This window comes from Cydia amplana, chromosome 8 (assembly GCF_948474715.1).
Source record: "Cydia amplana chromosome 8, ilCydAmpl1.1, whole genome shotgun sequence".
In the NCBI taxonomy this organism is placed as follows: Eukaryota; Metazoa; Arthropoda; class Insecta; order Lepidoptera; family Tortricidae; genus Cydia; species Cydia amplana.
The window spans coordinates 9,041,898-9,067,697 of NC_086076.1; the positions used below are offsets into that span (position 1 = coordinate 9,041,898).

Sequence of the window (25,800 nt, forward strand, 5' to 3'; positions counted from 1 at the left end):
ACTTTCTATGGACCACTATCATCGAAAATTAAACTAGTTAAAAAAAAGTGCATTGTTCATGGGATACTGGAAGTAAATTCGATCCATTTGTATAACCTGTGAAATGGCGAACGTATGGTGTTTTGTGAAATGTGACAATGTGGCAGTAGAACTGTTATTTTATGAGTCATTAAAAGTTAGGAATTTATTGATATTGAAGAGGGAAAGAAGAATTACCTATGTTCCACCTCTGTCCAAAATTGTTACGTAAAATAATTAAATATATTTTCGGCAGTTTATCTTAGGTATACAAAAGAAACTTTATCACAAATAGCGAAAACGAAAATTGTCTTCTTAAACCGAAACATACAATCCTTAGAACCAAAAGGATATTGCGACCAAGAGCACAGAGTTCAAAGCAATTGCAATAAATCCGTTACTGCAGGATCTTGCTTCGAAATAAACCAGAACTCGAAGGGACGCACTAATTAACCAATTTACTGCGGAAGCCGCTGCCCGCCAATTAAGCATGGGAACTAGGTATCGGGGTAATTGAATCCATTGCCAAGGTAATCAAAATCGGCTGTTACACCATTGTGGTGAAAACGGTACACTCTGAATACCTATTGTCCTAAACAAAGGAATGACAGGTCTTGCTCCGCTGCTTGTCTTAATATTCTCAATGGATATCAAACGCGCTCTAGTAAAGGCTGGTTGTACTTTCAATTTTTCTGCAACTTTTTTTCCGTTCCTGTTGCTATTGTTGATTCAATTGCCATGTACCTATTAAGTTAATTATAAATACTCTGAAGTAAAGTCTTTTAGAATGAACCCACTACTCGATGAAATTGTATCATATCAAGTTACTCCATAGATCTCCTTAGGGCCTTTTTATAAAGATTTAAATAAAGCTTGAATGTTAAACTGTTCCAGATGAACTGCCAATCCAGGATCTAACTTTCAAACTTGCGAAACTAAAACTATTATAGGTACACTTCAAACGTCATTCAGTCAGATAATTGGTGAAAATGATAACACTCGAAAACTAGCGACAGTTTTCACGATATTAATTAATTTCATGTGTTTAAAAGCTGAAAAAATAATAAACTGTGATGAGAGCTTACAAAAGTCATCTCACAATTAGTCCATTGCAATAGAATATCTTCCCAGAGATAATCCGAGAAGATAGAAAATTAGATACAATTGTTTCTTTTTAATAGCCACGTATGAAGACACAAGAGCCCGGGTCAACGATTCCACAGCTAACGGTGTTCCGCGAAACCCGTCCGAACGTTAATACACACAACAGCCGATGACAGACCTCGATAATATTAATATCATTCTTTATGACATACATTTCGAGGGAAGCTGACATTCCGTGGCAGATAAGAAATGTCTCCGTTGCGATTTGCATCGGGGACCGCTAGAAAGCTTGTGTAGCTTAGTAGCCGAGACACGTCTGACGCTCATTGACAACCTTGACTGCAACCTTGTTAGAGGTTACTTACGAATGTTATAATAGTTATCATTAATGAGGTAATTTAGGTAGTAAAAACCACTAACCGCTACAATTTTTTTTCGACTTTTTGACTAAGTATCTTATATTACCATACCATATTGGTCGTTATTGTCTTTATCCTGCAAGTAGACAAGGCGCATGTCATGGTTAACATGACATAATTGGGCATTATAGTAGGTACTTAAGTTTTTGATTGGCAGAAGGCCCATTCGTAAAGTATCTTGCCATTGTACCTCATCTTTACAGAGACATATACACGTCAACAGTCCGTAATAGTGCATCGCGCATAGTCCGCTTTTGCTTTCATTCAAACAGCTTCTCAAATTTCACATTCACTTTCGTCAATATCGATCACGAGCTAGCGATACTATCAAGATCATTTAGACGGTTGCTCGTCAAATATTGGACCGCGTTATCTCTTCTCAATTAAGTAGTTCTCTTGTTTTTATTGTGCAGCTAATAGAGTTGAAATTAAATTGGGATTTGTTTTACAAAACGCATGGAAATGTTTGTATGCACACGCGCTCAGCATGTCACAATACTGTCGTCGCCGTGACAATCGTTGACTAGTGAAAATCTACGGGAACATGTTTTCTTGATTTGCATCCAGCTTATTTAAATACTTACTAGCTTGAACAGGAAAAGGCTACCTGATATAGGGAAAGTTACGAGTGACGTTTCAATACGTGATATTATTGCAAGTTGAACGTTTCGAATTATGCTTTGTTGCTTTCAGTTATATTATATCTCATTGTGACCAAAAGCAGCATACACTTGAGTTAAATAACTTCTTATAAAAAGGGACTATTAAGTATCGCTTATATTTTAGCTAGTGCTACACGGCGCTTTTTAAGAGAACAGTGGACGACCGCTTTTCCAATCTCGAGCCCTCTTCATAAAAAACGTAATATAGACGCACAGGCGCAAAAAATAAATTAATTTGGCATTTTGCGCTTCTATACAATAACTATCGATTACACTCCCTGCAATTTTGTCTCGATTTACAGGAACAAGTGGGTACAACGTTTCTAATTGCATAAATCTAATGAAACTATTGCCATATTTGATTTACGTAGGTGCAAAGCTCAAATGCGATGTTTAATTTTCCCACAATTATCAGATTCTTCGCCGGTATCATAAGTAGTAATGTACAATTACAGCTTTCTCGCTAGTTCGCTTTCGATGGCCGGGGTCATGTGTGCGCGTCGTGACGATCCGCGTTAGCCCTAAAGGGTTTGTCGCGCAACGCAAACGACCAATATCAGGTAGTTACACGTATTGTGATACCATCTCCGAAAAAGAAAATGTACCGTCGCGTGGGTCTGCTTGGATCTTCTTGGACTATTTGGAACTATGAGAATTATAAACATTTACTTCGAAATGTGAATACTATCGCAAAAGAACAAACTGCGCGTAGTATTTATTTTTCGATTCGAATATCTGCGTTGATTAGGTAAGAGAATTCGACCACAGGCGATCTCTATGTTGCACTTGTTTCCTTACGATTATTGAGTAAATTTCATCGATTGTCTTGAAATACCGTGTTTCTATTCGGAGTTCTGGCGTGACATCGCAGCAGAAAAGTTCGCGTGGCTTTGTAAATGCAATGTTCCCGTAACTGTTGTAATTTTCTTATTCTTACAATTCTTTTACGCTCGGTTCTGTGTAACAGACTGACTTTATTAAAAAGTTAATTCTACAGTAATTGAAATTCAAATAATGCAAAGAATGCAAAACGGGACCGCCCGTGTGATGGTCTCCTTAAGGCTGGTTATTGTTTACAGTAATAAGGAATTCAGGCTAAACGTCTGTGATCGGGCCAGTTCGGAACGAGGCCATGTGTAGGCGGTTCGCGATTTTATACTTTGTGATTCGCTAAGTGCACATAATTAAAAGTGGTTTTGAAGTTAAGCTTAAGCTTGACCTTGATTTTAACCGGCAAGTAATAAAAATTAAGAAACTGTAAAAGAATTTAATAGTTACTGATTCCGATAATGTAGGTCTCAGCAATATCATTGTGCAATTTACGTGAAGCCGTTACTGTAAATTGGTAAATATTTCTTCTATAACCGTCGCATACTTCAGATTTCAGATGGCTTTCAAGCAATCAAGTGACAATGTCTAACGGGAACCATTTTTTTGATTACTGGCTTTAATTACCAATTATGTTTTCTTACTGCTGCTTGGACAGTTCGTACTTGCATGGATTGTAGGAATGTTTTGGTACAGCGTTCGATGAAGTCCATGAACCTTCAGTGTCCATCATTAAGCCAGCTTGATGGCACCCTGACATCATTTGGATCTATTGGGTTGGTTAAATCAGCGATTAAACATATGCATAAGTCAAAAAGTTTCTTGCCATTTCAACATACCTACATAAATACATACATGTAACTATAAGTAATTTTAACGCTTCGCATCTGTGTGTTTGTTCTGAAATAATATCAGGCGAGGCATGTCCGGAGCATGATGATTTGTGATATGTCTAAATTTAATTTTCATCTTTCTAATACCTCGCTTAGGTAACGTAAAAGGCCCGGCCCTTAACTAGTACCTGTAATCCGATGACCTTTTGTTTATTTGTGAAGCGAGAGAGTAATCGTAAACACTCTTTGTGCTCACACAATGTTCCAGTGTATCAAAGAGACTCTCTCTTAACCACATTGGGTAACAGTCTCGTCATATCGTGTAATTCCATTCATACTAAACTAAATGAACTGCTTAATTGAACACCACATCAGGTCCTTATCGGGACCGTTTCAATCATCTATCACGCTAATACGCCGCGACTAGACAAAAGCGTCGTCTAATTTGCTTGTCAGTGCAAAATAATCAAAATGATCTGCGTTGCACTATCGTATAACGCTCAAACTAACTTCAACCTTATTTCTCAAAACTTAAGACACAATTGAAGCTGAAAAGTACAAGGCTGAATTAAACGCGGCTCGTTTGTGATTTCCGAAACGGTTTTTCAAATTGGCAGCAATCAAAATTGGGCTTTGATGATCATTAAGATAAGCTCTATTTCAGGTTGTGCTACGTTTAGCTGCTTCCTAGTCTATGAGAGACAATTTGATGGTGTATGGCAGTCGCCCGAGGTGCAACTCATTAAGAATACCTACTTTCGCTCTCAGACGTGCGATACCCGTTCTTTTATCAGCATCGAGATTGCAACTGGCTCAATGTAAACAAGTTCACACGGTGTCTGCTCGATCAGCTGTAATTTCCTGCGCGCAAATTAATATTTCGAAATGTGTATAGAACTAGAAACAGCTTTAAGTTAGCATGACTGAATAAAGTTTGCCTCGTTTTGTTCTATTTCTATTTATTCATGAAAATGCGAGTTCAATAATCTCATTTTGATTCGGATTGTTAATTTAGCCCGGACTAATCACTTAGACACACGTCATATAAATTCAAATAATAGTCGATCGGGCCGCGGATCAAAGGAACTGTTGTTCGGCGCAGGAGTCACGATCCGATGCTATCTTTGGTACAAGAAAATTGACGTGCGATCTTCTACCGTTGCGGATTGCTATCGTTTGAAGTGTTTCCTTTTACCAGAAATTAACTTTATTGTTTATTTAATAGAGATCCAATTCGCTCAGCTTTTTTCTTTTGTTCTGCTTTCTGTCATATATTCAAATATGATTGATGACCTGCTTACTTAAATAATATCATTGCTAATGATTGTTATTACAGTAAGACATCATCATTATTATTTATTAACCATACGTGTAAAGTGTGTAACGTGCATGCTTCTAGCTTTAATAGCATCCTATAGATATAGATAAGAATCGTGTTATGACCCGCGGTAAACGCATTGCATCGAACATTACCTAACACGAAACTTTTCTCTTTCATTCTGTCATAAACCTAGATTTTCCATATTTAAATATCGATCATTAATTACAACGTACCATAAAATATTAATTAATAACGTCCAATTACGTTTAGATCTAAATACTTTCGACAGAGGCAACCGATTTTCGCTTTTAACATTTCTTTAAACGATCCCATCGGTACTTTAGGAAAGTACATTTGTTCAAAGGGAGCAATCATTTGACCATTTATTTGGTCAACCTTTCACACTAAGCGGTGTTGGATCACGCTCTGACCCGAACCATGATAAATCTATAATAAATCAATGTGCCATTATTCGGTGCGAACTTTCTCTGATCTGTTCCGATTTTCCTAAAATCGTTTCCTTTTATAGGCGGGTGAAAGGTAGTTTGTTTTACAGCGCTGTGTCGTTCCACCTATGACCTTTATGGCGCAAGTTACGACAAATAAACATTGGGCCCGATTCAGATTTTGAAGTAGACATCTATTAGATATCTATTAGACATCACCAAGATACGACAACGATATTTTTAAGATCTAGCCTGTCAAATTTGACATTTCCGCGATGCTGGAGATACTCGTGAACGATTTCCACAATGTCTAAAACGTCTCGTTATGTATTTTTCGATGTCAATACGATTTTGAAACGATCTTAATACGATAATTTAACGTAAAAGTGACATTGGTTGCCCGAATTGAGCTGCAAAAGATATCTAGTTGAAATCTAAACTACCAGGTATTTAGTACATATCGTATCGTTCTCTTCTCTAGAACGGATTTTGTTTTCCGAATACCGCGGATTATTTATTACTAGGTCTTACCCGCGACTTTGTCGACGATGCAAAACGAAATTGCCTCGTTCGTTGAAATATTGTCATGTTAATGTTATCGAAATTAATCTTTCTTATACGCGTGCATTATAAAATGTACTTAGTAAATAAATAAATAAATAATTGCACTTGACGCATGCTTTATTCAATTTGTACGTCATTGATATATACTTGTTACAACATGTACAATAAACACTTGAGTAAAGTCAGTACGCAATAAATATAAGAACCACTAGGAATTTGATGCAAGCAAAAGGTCAACAACGATTCTACCTCGGCTGAATTTAAACTGCAGTCGTCTTTCAACTGAGGCCATAAACGTCGACATTATGCCACTTATAATAATATGCAAACCCGACATATGGCGTTACTTTCTATTGTTATTAATCGCTATAGTTAAGGAGTGATCCGTCTTCATTTGTCTCACAGCTGATGTCACTCGCGTTTGATATGTTATGGAGATGTTGGCCATTACGCTGTCACTTTTAGTTTTGTCTTCGGTGTTAGGTCAACGAACATGGTGGGTATATAATTTTGCTAAGGTTAGGCGCCCTTCTCCATTCTATTGCGATGTATTTTAGCCAGATTAAGAATTTTGATATATTGGTTTAAACACTATCGACAAGATATTCAAATAATGGAAATACTACATAAAAATTAGAAATAGGTAATATTGGTAGCCCCTTCTATATATTGAATAATTTCCTCTGTATTACGATTTCCCACCTTAATATTATTCATTTACATATGATTCCAAACATTCTGGTGTAATAAGTCACTAGTAAAAACCTATTGAACTCTCCGAGTATGACATTTACACAATATTTAACTACAAATTCATGAATAGGTAGGTATTTAAATTTTGTAACGATTCTCCAAGTACTCTCTGCGTACGTTAAACGATTCTTAAGAGTATTTGTACGCCGCTGAAGAGATTTCGGGTGAGGCGTGAAGGCCTTGCACATGGGCAGGTATTTTGTAACGTGACGGTATGTGTCCTGCCTGCGTAGCTATAACCAGTATGGAATTTAACATGCCTCTTTAAAATTATGTAGTAAAGTTAAGTAGGTAATTATTCATTCATTTGTATAGGATACACATGTACAACATAAGTATTTATTAAGCGTCTGTGGCCTAAGCGACTTTCAAACCGAAGGCCACGGGTTCGAATTCAAGCACGACATAGCATTTGATAATTTATCAATCATTTTTTGTTTTGGTAGGTAAAGGAAAACTTCGCTAAGAAATAGAATTAACCTCAATAAGACCAAAGCGGAGGACCCGCGCGAAATCGCCTTTTCATACAAAGGTTTTCCTCATTTTCCTCTCTGGATATTACAATAGATTATATCAACCACAGGTTTTAAGGAATTTTATAAATACCTATAGGTAGTAGTTAAACAAAGATTATATAGTAGGTCCATATTGTCCATATAACGACCGTTTTGTAACGAGCAATTTACTAGATGATTAATTGAGCAAACAAAACAAATCACCAATCGATGCATCTTCAACGAGACAATCACTTTCGGCTACTATTGTGATCAAATTTCTCCCTTTACTAGCCCCCGTTCGGATATATAGAGACGTATGTCACGTATGAGAACTAAGCTTTCGATAACAGATTTAACTTTTTAACATGGGACAAGTTTACATGCGATTTCCGCAGTGCGATTTACGCAACGATTGGCCTTTTAGAAACTGTTTCCATAAGGTTTGATTAATGTGTCCGGAGTAAAGACGGACGTGGTGCTCTGTACGATGCATTGATTTAATGGCAACGTTGACGGCTTCATGACAAAGTAATTTATATAGAAAATCCATAAATCATACAATACATATGCAATGCATGCCGATATATACATACGTAGAGATAGAGGAATCAGGAAAACATCTCTCATAAGGTACATAATATATTAAAAGTTCGACAGTGACAGTTGCGTGCGGCGGCGCGTAAACGATTTGCATGTTGGCTACGCGCCCTGTGATGTTACTGCTAGTGCAAAATTATTTTAAATCGGATAATGGTGAAATAGGTCAAACGTAACTTGTGCGGTTTCATACGACTGAGGGGTGAAAGGGTTATATTTTTATCTGTATTGCAACGTAATATATTGTAAAATAACGGCATAACGTAATAGGATTTTTCTTTGTAGATTCGAATAGTGAGCATGAGCATATTCAAGTAGTCAAAAAGTTTAAAGAATGCACTGTTTTAAAACCAAACATGTTACAGTTGTTTGCGTTGGGCTTCGATCAACACGGGCTTCCAATACGTCGGAAGGGATAGGCCCAAGCGATATCTTAACATACAAATCATTCTGCCATTTTTCGCGGGGGGGAACATGTACACAGTAGGGCTTCCAATACCGGGATCCCGGTATTTCGGGATCCCGGGATCCCGTCTTTTTAAACGCATTTTTCAATACCGGTATTATTAAAGGCAATACCGGGATCCCGGTATTTTAAAGAATGAGGGGAATGCGCAGTATAACCCCTTTAAATTATTATATTCGGCTGTATCAAAAAGCCTACTAAAGGTCAGACGCATCTAGAGTTAGACCAAGAAAAGTCTGCAACGATTTTGATAGCACGCGCAGTACAAGTGTTATATTAAACGTCAAACTTCTATGAAATTATGACGTACAAATAATACTTGCACTGCGTACTGCGTATGCTATCAAAATCGTTGCAGACTTTACTTGGTCTAACTCTAACTGGTCTCTGCCCGCATTTTATTATTGAAACAAGATCGTTGCCTAATGCGTCAGATAAATATTTGGTGGTTAAGGTGGATGAATCCTGAAGTTATGTGAGTGATGAATATGATGATAGTGACATTAACATTAACATAATTAGTTCTTATAATTTTATCAAAAAATAAAACGAAAGAGCAAAGATAACTGTAATAATGGCAAACCAATTTTGACGGAAATTTGAGAAAATGTTGTCTGGTTGGTTAAGTTGGACTACAAATGTGACTGGTGAGGTGAAGTCAACAAATTGGATAAAATTATTGCCAACCTGGAGTGTGAAATAAAATTATTGCAGATGGCGGCATTGATTGTTTATTGTTGTAATAGCTTTTAGGACATATCTGGTATTCCAGTGAGCCTTTCTAATTCCCCTTTTTAATAAAACTATATATTTTTAAGCGATTCATATCCAATACCGGGATCCCGGTATTTCGGGATCCCGGGATTCCGTCTTTTTAAACGCATTTTTCAATACCGGTATTTTTAAAGGTATCCCGGGATCCCGGTATTGATGAAGACAGTATCGGTATTAATACCGGTATTGTGAGAAGTCCGGTATTTGGAAGCCCTAGTCTAGTTAAAAATCCGAGCGCAACTAGTTTTATTACCCAGCTAGATCAGTTGATCTTGTACCTAGGCAGAGGGGAAATAGTGCGAATGTCGCATTCCTTCCGTGTTGATCGGAGGCGTTAGGAGTGGATTAGAGTGGTAGTGGTCGTCTCACATTTTGCTTGCACGTGGACCAAGAAATTGGACAGGTGGAATACTAACCTTAATTACTACATAGTATAAAACAAAGTCGCTTCCCTGTCTGTCTGTTTGTATGTAAGTATCTTTAAAACTACGCAACGGATTTTGATGCGGTTTTTTTAAATAGATAGTGATTCAAGAGGAAGGTTTATTTATAATTTGTTAACCCGTGCGAAGCCGGGGCGGGATAACTAGGTTTAGCTTAGGTATTTAGAGATATATTTTTCGCCATGTTACAGAGAATAATCAAGTTATATTTATCGGGGAGAAGATTATTTTCACAGTTTATTTTCCAGAGCCCTCTAAGACTGGTTGCATTCCATTTATTGTCAAGTACATAGATCCTAATAAAGTTGTTTCGATATTAGCATACACCGGAACTAAACCTGGCACTGCCAATAGTGCCAATTACGATGTTTCTCGTAGCTGAGATTTCTCTGTTGAAAAACTAGTCGTGCCATGAGCAGATTGCAAAATAAAACGTTTTATACTATACTATATAAATTGCCCGACTTTCAATCCGGAGGTCACGGGTTCAAATCCTGGCCCGTACCAATGAGTTTTTCTGAACTTATATACGAAATATCATTTGATATTTACCACTAGCTTTTCGGTGAAGGAAAACATCGTGAGGAAACCTGCATACATCTGCGAAGAAATTCAAAGGTGTATGTGAAGTCCCCAATTGGGCTAGCGTGGGGACTATAGCCCAAGCCCTCTCGCGCATGAGAGGAGGCCTGTGCCCAGCAGTGGGACGTATATAGGCTCAAATTATTATTATTATTATAAAATTATAAAAGTACACATGTTGAATTCGATTTTTAATATTTATTATTAATTATTTATTCTCTATGATCTAAATAAAAGGAACAATATTATTTTATATATTTAGTTGATAAAGTAAATGATGACAAATTTTGAAATCCCTTTTATTATTGACGGTACAGTTGTACTGGTTCCGAAAAACGCAATATTTCAGCTATACTCATAAGATTTAACATAAATAATAGTTTAAGGTCTCAGGGTGGATTTTAGAACAAAAACAATCAGAATAACGAATCACAATAATTTTATTAATCTTTTAAAGGAATTTCACATGATCAAAGGAACAAATCACACATATTATATTGCATAGCAAAAATAAAACAACAGCATGGAACGATATCAAATTAGCTCACACAAACACGACGGCGGCCGAAGGCAAAATGTCCCGAGCAATGGTTTGCACCGGTTTTTATACCCTATGCAGGGTGGGGTAGACTTGGTGTTACCAACAATAGTATTTTCTTATAGCTAGTTTAAACCTCGCGCGAAAACGCCCGCAAGCCATTTGTGACGTCATTAATCAGTTGGTGATAGACATTGTTTACATACTTACAGTTACGAATTTTCCCTTGAATCCGAATGATATTGTTAATTCAGCACCATATATTATGATTAGGGATGATAAATACATCACAAACATTAATCACAATAACTCATTTTATACAAAAACTCTCACACGGTTGCAATTTAAGTTGAATTATTTAGATACATGCACATGCAAATTCTGAGTGAACTCACCGAGCGCCGGTTTTGCTTTTTCATTTTTCATTTTTTCTGGTTCCGACAGCCGACATGGCAATGATAGTTCCATTCAGCCAAATAATTAAAAAAGTTTTGTGGTGAAATATCGTATTATTTAGCATTTTATTTATTTAATTACAAATAAATATTTAATTTACATCGAGTAATAATATTTTTTGGACGTAATAAATGTTTAGTGGCGAAATAATATTTTTTTTTGAACTTCCAAACTCTTTGGTGAGGATGTATGGATTACGGTCAATGAGGATTGATGACGTCACTTCTTAGTTCGATTCTGATTGGCGTTTCAGTCAAAATGGCTGATTGGAGAATCTGGCACTTTTATTTTATTGAATATATTAATCACCCTAATGTTTATACTGAGATTGGGCCATTTTTTAGAACCATATTAACATATATGTTTCTTTGAAACCATTATTTCCATGATTCTTTGTTACTGTCATCAGGCCAATTCGCCTTTAGTTTAATAAAAATATAAATAAACTGCGTATAAAAATTTCCGGCTATGTATATATGTATATTTACCAAAGCATCAATCTTACTTGATTCAGTTCAGATGGAATAAATACTTTAGTAGTACGAATCAAACGTATAAGTAAACCCTCAGTTGCTTACTAAGGCTTCACTCAATTTCAGATAACAAGCGGTGAAACTCGACATTTCCATTCATAAATAATAAATACTTTAGAAGTACTAGGTGCTAGGCGTGATCGGGGTGCCAGCAATAGGAAATAAACTACATTAAAGTACCTGTTCCAAGATTCTGTCGCCCGCTGCGTTTATGCATATTGATGCTTTACAAATCCAATATCGTAAATTAAAATTTGACACGCACTGGATTTCTATTTACAAGTCGCGAATGGCATTTATTTTAACTGATTCAACTTAAAATAAATATAGGACGTAAATCTCGGAGGCTACATCAGTTAGTATGCATTTGCGAATATTATTACTCTCTCTTCTATACACTGAAACTAGTTCACATAATGCATTTTTCATTGTAACTTTCTGAAAGTTTAAATCTGTTCAGCAGGCTTGTTGGCATCGACCTAACTTTACACTACGAGTAATGCTTTCCCAATGCATACAGAAGATGTTATTAAATTTGTAAGTTACAGAAACACAATTCATCTAGCATTCAAAAAGACGTGTCAGAACAATATATTAGAAATCTCACGTAAGATCATAAATCTCTGAGCTAATACAACTCAATCTCAATTGGTAAAAGTCAATTTAGTTTACAACTGTATTAACATTCGAAGGGCTAAGAAAGTAAAAGTTCAGTGTACTTACAACCTGTTCAAATTAAAATAAATTACACCTCTCAAAAACTGGAAAATGAACGAATGATGATTGCGGTAGTGCAGCGCGTGAGACTCGGAAACCCTACAAAAGCTACAATTTTATCATGTTACTCATTTTGCAAAATATATAATCAAGAGTAATGAAAACGAGTACGAATGTACAAAAAATTTAAGCATAAATGTAATATACAAACATTACTTATTCATTGCTTTTGATTTCGACTGTATCTTCAATATGTCAAGAATGTATCTAGGAAACATGAATATGCTATTTTTGGAATTCTTCGGGAAAATTTTCCTTATCTTCAGCAAGTTTGGAGATTGTCTGATTTTGTCTACAGAAAAACCAATGGGAATCAAATGTAGGGATAGAGGAAAAAAAAGGTATTTAATGATTTCATAAACAACATTTTAGTGTACCTAATTCATATGTTGGTATGAGTGCCTAAGCGTTTCAGTATCTCGTATTTAACATGGTGTACATATTAAATAGGAGAATACGTCGTATTTAACATATTTACATATATGGTGACGATAGATTTTAGTTTAGTTTTTAGTAGTAGCATTTACATATCATGTAAGTATGAACAAAATTAGGGTATGTATAACGAAGGACAAGTGAATAAAATGGAAAGTTTTCATAAATATCACGATCACGTGACCGTAAACTGAGAAAATGCTTCATCAAAAATCAAAATTATCTGTATTGCAAAACTACCGATACCCGACCGGCCCGTCGAGTCGCGGAGGAATATGTAACAGTACAAACTACATAATTTGGGTTGTTATATTCGCCTTCGCGGACGTGCTCGATATAGGCATAAGTAACAGCTTGATTATATATTTGAGTGAGTTCTTAATGTTATTGTACAAATTACAACTGTACCTATAATAAAAGATACTTTTACTTCAAGGCACAAGTCCGCGACACTTTACTTTTAACAGTCATAGCCATGTTACAGCGAAATGACAAGTCAGTCTAAATAACTTCTAGTTAACAGTTGATTCTTTATTGCTGCAAAGTTCAGCAGTTATAGTAGGTACCTAATATTAAAATCCTATTCATTCATAAGATAATAACTTTCAAAGTAACTGGTGACACATCCTATACCTTAAAATTAAATATTTAACATATAAATTGCAACAACATGAGATATCATTAACATTTTACGCACCGAGCACGTTTGCCGCAAAATGTAAAAGCATAATATGCTAATAATGGTCGTGTGAGCTAGAGAAATTTCTAGACTGCACCAATGTGATAAGGGGTATAACAGAAATATACATACACAGCTTTATTATCGAAGTAATATACACTTTATATTAACCTGTATTTTTATAAATATCACTTAATTTTTATTTAATTGGTTTTAGTCTAAATGTATCTTTTGTTTATCCTTAAAATTTAAGTGTTCACATTTTAAGAATATTTTTGCCCATAGTTTCAATTATTTTCAATCTAGAGCAATAAATTAATTTATGAGTATATAGAATTCAGTTTTTCTTATATTTTTATTTTGAAAGTTCTCAATTTTCTCACTAATAGTATTATATTATCGTTAATGTTTTCTAGCCACTGCTAATAACAACAATTGTTAAAATAAAATTGATGTAAAAAGTTAGTCGCGGCTAGTTCCGGGATCTCCATTGAAAGTTTTTACACAACTTTCTTGGAACATGAAACGGCGACGTTTTCGATTAAAACTTGTCACCTACGAAACGAAAACTTCCTTTCTGCCATTTCTCTATTATACAGTAAGAGCCTACGCTTTTTTTTATTTCGACAACATGTATTTACGTACGGATCTTGGTTTGCTTAATGCTTATTCAGCATTTATAACAAACATTTTACGAATAGTAGACAAGGTTTCAATACTTTTAGATCTTTCCCAATGGATTATTGGCTTAAGTATATATTTTACAATATTTAGCGACGACTTAGTAAAGTCACCTGCTAGGTATCATCGACGGATCTTGGGTTGTAACAAGTCCTGCACCTTCAAGTTTATACGTTTATTATTACACCAGTCGTCCTTGCAAGGCCGCGAGGGCGTGCGTAGGAGATGCACATGCGTCTGTTCCGTGGGAACACTACGCCGCTTTATAGTTAGGTACATTACCTACATTAGCGCCTGAATAAAGGGATCGGCACGGCACGCAAAGTGGGCGCTTGAATAATGGCACCTGCTGATCAAAGTGCCTTTGGTTGCGCCGGTTTAGGAAGCGGTGGAACTATAATTGCCATTATCACAATTGCAGCTATCGAGGCTAGATGGGAGATCTAACAGGTTTTAGATAGGAAACGGAAATTTCCGAATTATAACATTTTTAGAAGATGTAACCGAACTTGCTTTGGTTTTAAATTTATTTTGGCATTGGTTTGATGAAGACAGTAGAAAGTGAGTGAAGGCGCATTCCTCAATTTATGCTCGTGAAATCTAGTGAGCAGGCAATTACATGGATATTTTTGTCAATATTAGCGGCGGAGCCATGGGAGTTCGTGAGGTCTACAGCATACTGGACCACTAATAGTAAATATCGGATTACTCGCTTAGGTACTGAAAATCTTCTGAAAAAAATTTAAGGCAGTAAAAGCGTCTAGCCCTATGTAAAAACGATTGCCCTAACAGTAACCGACAAAGACTTAGTCAAGTCAAGTACTTAAAAAAAATTTGAAGTGGTTTTAAGAAAATAATTGTAAGTACCTAGTGGCTGCTTTCTTGTGCTTCGCTTTGTCGCTTTAGTTTAGGTACTTACCGAGGCCGCATATGAGGTACGTAGGGGGAGGCTTGAGGACGGATCTTGAGTAGGCCCCGCGCACGGTCTCCAGCGCGCGCGGCGCGCCGCCCACCAGGAGCACCCCCGGGCACACGTAGCCCGCGTAGCGAAGCTCCGCCGTCGCCGCCGCTAGCGCACCCGCCCACCAACATTTTGCATTCGCTGCTAGGAAACTCTGGAACAAGAAAAATCATGGGTTAGAGAATGGGTTTATAGGTGACAATTTGTTGTTAATGATCTATATGACATTCATGTTTATGGTATTTACAATTAGCGATAACCCGAAGTAGGAGTCTCGAGTCGATAAAGGAGAATAGTTATATGTACAACAAGAGATCAAATTTTGATATTTCTTCGACTGCTTATTTTGAGTCCCGTGCAAGCGAAAGATTCTATATTAAATTCTTAATTTAGAATCTTGAGCGTAGTAAGGGACTCAAAAGCGCACGAGATGTAAATAACTTTGATCTCGGGTAGTACACACAACTTTTCACCGGAGCAGTGAGAACATACCTATTAGACAACTTGAAAAATGTAATCCTTCATCGTCACTTACCTATTCATTCATGTTTTCTTATGATATACTTACTAACAATTAAATTTAATTACCGCAGTCAAACATAAAACCAAAACGTAATAAATTTCAGTAAAATACTATGGAAACGAACATCAACTGACACTTCAATCGACAACTTTTTTTTGTAATAAAAATACTTTGTTAGATACGGTCCGAATTGCGGATACGTACTATTTGTCAACTATAGTAGAGATTCTTAAAAGTAGGTAGAATAATTTATTTCGGTGATAATCTGTGTATTTTTTCGAATTCATTATTTTAATTGTACAATAAAATACGTAAAATAAGTGTTTTTATAAGTTTTTATCAAATTTTAAACTTTATTTTTATTAATTAATTATTAAGAATTCATACTCGTACGTGGTTTGGAACGATGCGTTTTGACGTTTCTCGGGGGTCTATTATAAACCGTCAATATACCGTTGAATGTCGTTTGAACTTTTTTTTGTCAGTTTCTTTTTGCTAACGATGTGAAAGGAACAGAGATAATGGAACCCAAGTATTTCGAACTTGTATTAGACCCCGCATGTTGAATTGACATTTGAACATAAAGGTCACTCAGTAAGCAAAATCGCATTTTGCTCACTGTTTTTAAAAAGCATAGTACCCTTGTTCGAGATGCTGAGGTGAAAACATAATTTTTTCACCGCAGAACTTGATAAAGGAGATGGAAACTGGGTTTCTCCATTCCATTTATTACCCATTAATTAGTATTAATGTATTTCCTGTAAAGTATTGATAAGCGTATCTGGAGAAAAACCGTGTACTTATTATTTATTAGTGTATTTTATAAAGTAGGTTCAACCTAGCTGTTGTTGTTTTATATGCTATCGTAGCTGATTAATTTTTTTTTTATTGGGTCATTGTTGTGACACTTGTGACAGTGCTTGTGACAAACCCTTTGATTGGCGATACGAATTTACTTACCTACTTTTAATTCGAATGTCAAAAAATACAAAACACCATTATTAAAATGTTCTCAATTTTAACCCTGCCCTGGTAACCTTACAGTGAGAGCAAGAGCGACGTTGCAAAACTTAAATTGTAACTGTAAATTGAAATGGCAGTTGAAAGGGTCAAGGACCCGCAAACGGGTTGGGCCAGACGCCTGACGAGGGATTATAAGAATTTAATTACTTAATACAAGTAGTATTGTGATTGTAAGAGCTATCAGCTTAACTGCTTTAATTTGAAGGCTGGCTAGTGCTGGTGCTGGTCAATCTGTGTAAGAATGTCCTATAATATTTATTTATTGATCTTTATTTACTTTCTTAGGGCTAAATATTAGTGACCCGTTTCCATTAGGTACTTCTTAACTGTAGTAAACACAATTCTAATTGTATGTATCGTACATCTGGTGAATTAGTTTGGAATACTTACACAAAGTTCGGGAAGCGGTTTTAGCATGCTATTGATGGCACTGCCCCAAATACCGCTTGACCAATTTATTTCCTCCATGTTTAATCGAAACTGTGTGACATCCCAACAAGTGCACAGATGCATAAAAGGCCTGCACTAACGACGTCACACTCACAACACATTAACCAACCTAAACCCTACAATTACCCGACATCGCAGACAAGCTGGCAACTCGGGACAAACGATAATTTACAAGACATTAAATCGAGCCTTCAGTAAAACAGCAAAACGCAGGAGAAAACCTGTCTACACCGTAAAGAGTAAATTGCTGTACCTAAACTATTATGTAGATTGGAATTTTCCTAAGTGTGAAATGTCCCTACCGTGAAAGTTAAGCCTCCGGATACTTTACATCAGAAGAAGCTATAATTACAAAGTGTTGATACGGTTAATATAATGGTGTCATAAAACGTAATTACCGCCAAATGAAAATTAAACGGTGTTTTCAAGCGGCCTTCATATTTATCTCGGAGATCTAACAGGATTTGATGATGCACTGTTGTCAGTTTACAAGTTTGTTGCACAGTATTTTATATCATTTATATTGGTTCCGGAGGGATTTATATTTATATCTGAATCTCTAAACTCTTTTCTCCTATCTTTGCATTCCCTAATATTGTTTGTCATAATGATCAGTTGTCCTAACACTAAAAACCCTAATTTTGGTTTCCCTATTTATTGATTGCTTATCCTAATGTTATTAAGCATATTTTATTTTTGCGAGGGTCGCAGTTCTAACCCTAACCTAACTCACTTTTGTGGCAGAAAGTTCTAAAACCTAACCATTTTTCAGAACCTTACATTATGGAAAATAATCGTTATGATAATTGATAGTTAGGGCATGTGCCCATTAGGACAAGCCAGTTGGGGCAAATGACTTTAGGACAAACGTTGTTAGGGATTCAGAATGACACCCGTTCCGGAGCGCACGTGTAATATAATCTCTGGAGCTACAACCCACGATGTCCGCTAAGCATCAAGCAGGAAGTAGCATTCGTTGGCCAAATGCCAGCAATCGATGCAAACCCAGACGCAAAATTGCATGGCCATTTTATAAATGGATTCATTCAACTTTGCTACTTACTGTATATAAAATGTGTATTCAGGATGCAACGTAACTACGCAACACTTCGGTACTAACAGTAAACATCCTAAACGAAGAGGTACGACCCGTAGTTTTTACGCGTACGCGCAGGCATGGGGTTGGCCCAGGTTGGCCCCACTGGTCTGGCGAGGTTGCGGAAGAGTACTTCGGCGTTCCTGGGACCTCGCCGTATAGCAGCGAGGCGGCAACAGAGGGGTTTTTGTGGGTAAACCTGGGGTCTCATTAGCCCACAACAGGGAGTCCCACATAACCATCCCGGCCCGTCCCCGCGCCGGGTGGTATGCGTAAAGCATTTCCCTCTTTAAAAAAAAAAGGTTGGCCCCACTGGTAAGGTAATATTAACCCCCGGGAAAACGAAATGTACCTACTTACGATTAGATCAGGATTAGAAATCAAGACGTGAAGTAAACCGATTAAAACAAGTGGTGTTTATTGAATTAATGTCATACCTATTAATTTAATAGTCACATGATAACTAACTGCTGGCTATTAGTATGAAGTTTACCTCGATTTCTATAATCAGAAGTAAATACCCAACATTATTATAAATATTAAACATCATGTAAATGGTTAGTAGAGAGTATCAATAAATAAATGAATGAATGAAATGAAAAGAGGTTTAATTGGCTTTGACCTTGAGCTGCTTGAGCTTCACAGTCAATCTAGAGTCGCTCACATTTCTCCAACAACTAATTACTTACTAAATACAGCCTAAGTACATAACTATGTAGATCTTTTATAAAACTAGGCTACAAATGTTAGAGAAGAGTGAGTATGTAGATATTAATAGGTAGCTCAACTTTTACTATATTAGTTTAAAAATTTGTTTAATCAAAGCAATATATACCTAAATACACAATGAATAAAATAGGTACACATTTGATTTATATATAATTATGTAGGTACGTACTAAAATAACTTAAATAACTTTCCCAAACGCAACTTACATGCCTTACCTATTTAACTTATCTTTTTAAACTTTGATATATGTATTGCCTTTACTGGGTACCTAGGTAAATATATTTATAGGTGAATAGGTACCTACAGAGATTATACTCGTACGAGTAAGTTTTAAAATAGGTACTTATGACAAAGTTGCGTTACGCCAAAACTGTATTTATTCTGAATTAGATAACAGTTTCGTATCTAAAAATGAAAAGTAATAAAATATCACTTTTCAAAGCTCAATCTCAACACGTATAGACACTATTGCTTCCGCTTTTGACGTTTATACGCGATGGGAACACCTCGTAAATCTGAAGAGCCATAAAACTTTTAAAAGTGGTACAATAAACACAAAAAAGTACACGGAAAACGGTTTTAGTGGCACGTGTGAGTTGCAGCGGCGTTTATTGGGGACGTCAAAGGATTTGTTTTTCAAGTGTTTGAGTCTACGCTGCACTATATTGAGTATCAATTCAATTCAAGCTATTCAAGTTGTAGAAACCACATTAATATCGGGTACAATTTTATTACAGGTGAACCAAAATACGGTGACAAAAAATGTTTTCTTACTTTTTAGTTTTTAAAAGGATCATAATTAAAATATATTATATCATTAAAAATTAAGACTACAATCATTTAAGTAAAACAATTGGTATTATCTTTATAATATTCTCATTCAGCTTTAATACACAAACGCAAACGTTTATTAAAATTACCAACAGTATGCCGCAGTAAAAAAAATTATAACGTATTTTTGGACCGGGGTAGGTATAGTAAGAATAGTAAGACACTGAAGCAACATAAGACGTATAAATACCTATTAAAATATATTTGTTTGGTGTGCTAAATAAATAAACGCAATTGTATAGGTATTACTGTACTAAGTAATTAATACATACTTGTGAAATGACACTTAATTACATGGTACAGGTATACCTATAAAAGTTTGAGAGCTCTGCCCCACGAACTCTATAACAATACCATAACATAAAACTTTTTGCACATAAAACGAGTCTTAGAACGCGTACATGTGAGTTCCGTTTACGTCATAATTGAGACTTGCCCTTATGTAATTTGTTGCAGTTTATTACAAATATTACAATAACTTAATTACGCATAAGAACAGAAAGCTTTATTTACTGTGAGAAACCCCGACTATTATATATATGTCAATCTCGAAGTTCGCAACGTACGGACATATGTAGGTACATAACGCATTGCCACAGTCACCAAAATAATAGCAGTAGGTATCCAAATTGTTATGTATTTTAAGTATATTTAAATTTTGCAGAAATAGATAGCTAACTCCAATGTAGGCAAAAATATTTAATGATACAAAACTGGATCATGAGATTTTCGTATAGTTTAGGTTTATGTTGTCACAAATTGACCAAATGGGATCACTTAAATCCTTGCTTTTGACATTGTCGTAGTCGGGTAAAAAGTAGGGCTCCTGATATCCGTGATACACGCCGATCCGTAGCTACGGGTTCTTAAGCCCGGCGGTACTAAAATCACGAATTTCACGAACACGGCAAGGTACGTACCTCGTACCTGCGTTCGCGTCCGGATTCACGTGACACGCCGTGACACGCCATGATACGTAGCCCGTACCTGCGTTCGTGTGCGGAGCTTCGGGCTCGGTTCCGTTGGATACTTATCGCACGTCTCGTAGGTTCGACACGCCCGGGAGAAAAATAAATAAGGACTAAGTATTATTGAATTGAGTTACCACTTAGTATATTGAATACGGGACGTTCGTCGGACAAACATTTACGTGTGAATTAAACTTAAATTGTATTTTTTGCATCGATTTGAATATAATGGTTATATCTAAATAATTTATGGGATTATTCTGTTTTCTGTATAATCAGCTATTGATTTTAGTCAAAACTAGAGACCTGCCCGTTGCATTGCACTAATATAAATATAAGTTGTAAAACTCCCTGGTAAGTATCATTATAATTATGAACTTAAGCAACGCTATGCTACTGGTTGTTATTATTAAATCAAGAGAAGACATTTTTTCTGTTAAGTATTAATTAAATGAATGAAACATACTTGTAAAAGCTTGCTACTATCAAAGAATATAACGTAGCCTAAATATTAACAAGGCAATCGTAATTCAAAGAAACAAAAGGGTAAATTTCTGCAAATCTTCGGTAGGTATGATAAAGGTAATACAGGTAAACAAATTCAACAAAAACACATGTACGGGGCCACGGAAAAAAAAGTACACAGCTGCAGTTCTTATCAGTTTTGAACTTTCGGCACATTAAAGAGTACTGTTTATTTCTAGATTGAAGGTAATAATGACATATTATTGTTAGAGTGTTTTATTGTATGACTAACAAGCTAAGCCAACCTACCGGGTTTTTTTGTAGATAAGAAGTGCAGTTGCACGTGCAGACAAAGATAATAAGATTTGCGAGCGACTTATTAAAATGAAACAAACAATATACATAAGTAGCTGTGGGCTTTACCTTTTGTTTGTGAAGTTGAAAGAAGTGACCGCGATGTTTTGTTTTACAAATTCGTGGTATTTTTTTATTTAATCTGGAGGGGGCAGTTTAGAATTTATTAAAGTAGCTATTCATTGTAATTAATGTTTGGTTCTTTTAATTTATTACTGATTAATATTTAAAAGGCCGTACTATTGGAAATAAATTTTAATTCAAAAGTAATGAAACGGAATTAGAGCTATGAATAAAAAACTCACGATACATTTTTATTCGTAGCTCTTAGAGACCACATCGTATCTTCACTCAACGTCGCGGGCGGACCGAACCGGCGTGTTCTTAAGATACGTGAAGCCGTGATCACGCCTACACGGATCTACACGGATTCACGTACCCTAATTTCACGTAACCGAATGTCACGTGCGGAACGGACCAGAAAACCGTTGCCGTGATTCACGAAACCGGGCGCACGGCTACGGGTTCACGAATCACGGACACGACCGCGAGCCCTAGTAAAAAGGGAGATTATCTCAACGAATTTTTTTTGCGGCGGAGGAATTTTTTTTGATAATGACAGTGTGGACTAATTGTTTCACAATGATATTTTTTTTTTCTGAAAACCTTACACACATTATTATCTTAAGCCAAATCGCAAAATGTTATAAAAGTTATTGTTATTTATTAAAAAAAAATTTTGCGCCGCAATTATAATTTTGGTGTAGTGTCCCGAATCCATTTTTCTTGAATGATTTCTATAGTAGAACCATAACATCCATTGATTTACCTAAAACTTCACAAACGTTTACTCATTTTTAGTCTACGGATATTATAAGAAAATAAAAGTGAAGATTAGTACATGAATTGATACTCTAAACTAAGCATTAATAGTTGTCCTGGTAAAATAGTAAATTTTGGTGGTAAATATTGAAAATGAATTTTATGGTCGAACGAAACGCAACAAGGCTAACAAACGTGGAGTAACCTGTTAATTCAGGTCTACTCCGGCACTGAGCGATGATGTATGTGTCGTATGACACAAACATCCAGCAAACGCGTATCTAATTTTGGTGTATTAAAATACTTTTTAATGCAATTTTGGTGGCGTATCTAACTAATGACCGAAAAGTAGTTGTTTTTGTGTGAACTGTATTTAAAGCATGTTTATAGTTTCTTTTTTAAAATATAAACTTGAAACTGAAGTGAGTGATACGGTTTACTTTTAAATATACTTTTATGCAATGGTTCTAATTTTGGTGCATCAATTTTGGTGGTTTTGGTGGTAATTTGAAAACCACCAAAATTGCTTAATGCCACCAATATTGATACTTATGAGCAGAGGGCGGAAATGCTCATGGCAAAAATCAAACGTCAATAGAGTTGGAACGTTGAATTTTATCGACTATCGAATAGACTGAAATTATTTTTACCTAGCGTATCTTTATTTATTTATTTATTAACAAAACTAAACCTCAAATCCATTAGCAAACAATAATAGACTTTATATGAAAATTACGGAATAACAATAAAAGACAATATAAAACGATAATTTTAAAAACTACTTAACTTAGTACTGCATTATTTAAACTAGATAGTCAACTAGCTAATCAAAGAGGTTAATGTTAAAGTCAGAAATGTAAAAGATAACTGAACTTATCGATAGCTGAAAAAGTAGAGACAGAGAGCGGAATTGCTCATGGCAAAAATCAAACGTCAATAGAGTTGGAACGTTGAATTTATCGACTATCGAATAGACTGAAATTATTTTTACCCAGCGTATCTTTATTTATTTATTAACAAAACTAAACCTCAAATCCATTAGCAAACAATAATAGACTTTATATAAAAATTACGGAATAACAATAAAAGACAATATAAAACGATAATTTTAAAAACTACTTAACTTAGTACTGCATTATTAAAACTAGCTAGCAGGGATCGGAACCGGTTTTTTGCAAAAACTTAGAAATTACCATATTTTTCGAATTATTTTATACTCGAAATGTGGGACTCAGTTGTGTTTTTAGGTTACGACTTCGTATTATTAGATTGCCCAATTAGAAATGAAGTAATTAGCAAAGAACGAAAAAATACCGTTTCTGTTCCCATACACAAAATACCGGTATCCGATCCCTGCTAGCTAGTCAACTAGCTAATCAAAGAGGTTAATGTTAAAGTCAGAATTGTAAAAGATAACTGAACTTATCGATAGCTGAAAAAGTCGATAAATTCAACGTTCCAACTCTATTGACGTTTGATTTTTGCCATGAGCAATTCCGCCCTCTGCTTATGAGCCATAACTAAGTAATTTTGTATTTGCTGTCATATATTTATATTTTGTATTCACAGCATTAATGACTAAGTGCATTGATTACCAGTAAAAAATAAATACTTTACAATAAAACAAAAATTTCACTTTTTGTAATTGCACTGACTTTAACCTACATTATTTGATCGTGTAATGTTTTCATCTACCCTCAACTGGCTTAAGGAGCCATTTGAGGGTAGATTTAGTTTACTTTTATTGAAATACCTAAAGATACGGACTATAATAGGGATGGTGGCCAGTAAATCTAATTTTGGTGGCATACAAATTATTAAAATCATAATATCTCTAAAACTACTATGTATAATGAAAGGCCATTACTACACAATATCGATTGTGACTAGTTACGTATTATCGATACATAATTTAGACATAAACTACAAAAATAAAAAATCCCACCAAAATTAGGTAAATTTTGGACCTGTTGAAAAAGTTTCTAGTCTGACAAATAACCACTGAAAGCCACTTTTAAAACTCTCAGCAATTCAAAAGAAAATAATAATACGATTATTGAATTAAAGCTGATTAAAGAGTAGTACCCGAAGACAATATTATACAACATTTTTTTTTATTGTTCGAAGTTTATCAGTTTGTCTCATAGGGTTACTGTAAGTACCTACTGTATGTTGTAAGTGCGCAGTGTCACGCTCCGTTGGCGATTCCCGTGTGAGTGCTGACTCGCTCCCTGCGTCGGCGCTTTTCGCAGATTTTATACAATTGTTGCCATTGTTATGTAAGCAAGTGTTTTCTTTAGTAAGAAATAACTGGAAATGTGAATAATTTCTTAAAGGGTTCAATACGATCAATTACACTTAATTGTCGTTATTTAAAACTGATTAATATCAGAAAATACAACAACAGCGTCCAATTGGGTAAACTTAGATTAACACATGACAAAATATTCTTCTTAATTCTCTTCATTAATCTTTTGTCGCTACTTACCCACAACCTTCCCCAAATCCACAATCTTACAACAGAAGTATACACAACAGCCAATTTACTTACAACAACAAATTAATCTGGATTTAATGAATTCGAGGTGCTATTCAATTTATTCTCAAAGTCAAATTATAATGTCATCAAAGTGAGATCCGCATGTGTGACCTTGTGTTAAACCACTCTTGTATTTCCTATCAGTTAACGACTACTTGATTTGATGGTAATCTACTTTAACTCATAAGCTTATTAATAATCAATTCCCATAAGCTTACTCGTAGTTCACTTGCTAAATTGATTTGATCCCATTAATTTCAAACGCGTACTAGTTTGCAATTAGTTGTGCCTATGTCAATTCTTGGGATTAGTTCCCAAGCGAAGACCAGGCTCCTATGAGCCGTGGCAAAATGCCGGGACTAATCTACCATGCCCCTCACTTATTTCCTTGTTAATGTTGTTAATGCTAAAAATGACAACTCTGTATGAGCTGTGTAAGTGGTTTTTGTGTAAACCGCGTAATACATTATATTATTACTTAAAATGTTTCTGCAAACTCCTTGTTGCTGAAGTTTCTTGACCCGCAATTACGGTTGGCTGTTGTTCGGCCACATCGTTTACTTAAATATCCTATACCACAACCACTCCTAAATGTCAAGCGCTAATCATGATGCAACGTCAATGACATCATTC

At 35.6% G+C, this 25,800-nt stretch overlaps 1 protein-coding gene across 1 annotated transcript in view; it reads right to left on the reverse strand.

Moving 5' to 3' along the window:
• Window positions 1–25,800, reverse strand: part of LOC134650329 (probable serine/threonine-protein kinase DDB_G0267686) — a 199,309-nt gene that overhangs the window by 54,410 nt on the left and 119,099 nt on the right. Inside the window, exon 3 of the mRNA XM_063505290.1 lies at window positions 15,326–15,521. Coding sequence (XP_063361360.1) covers window positions 15,326–15,521 — 196 coding nt within the window. The remainder of the gene's footprint in view (window positions 1–15,325; window positions 15,522–25,800) is intronic.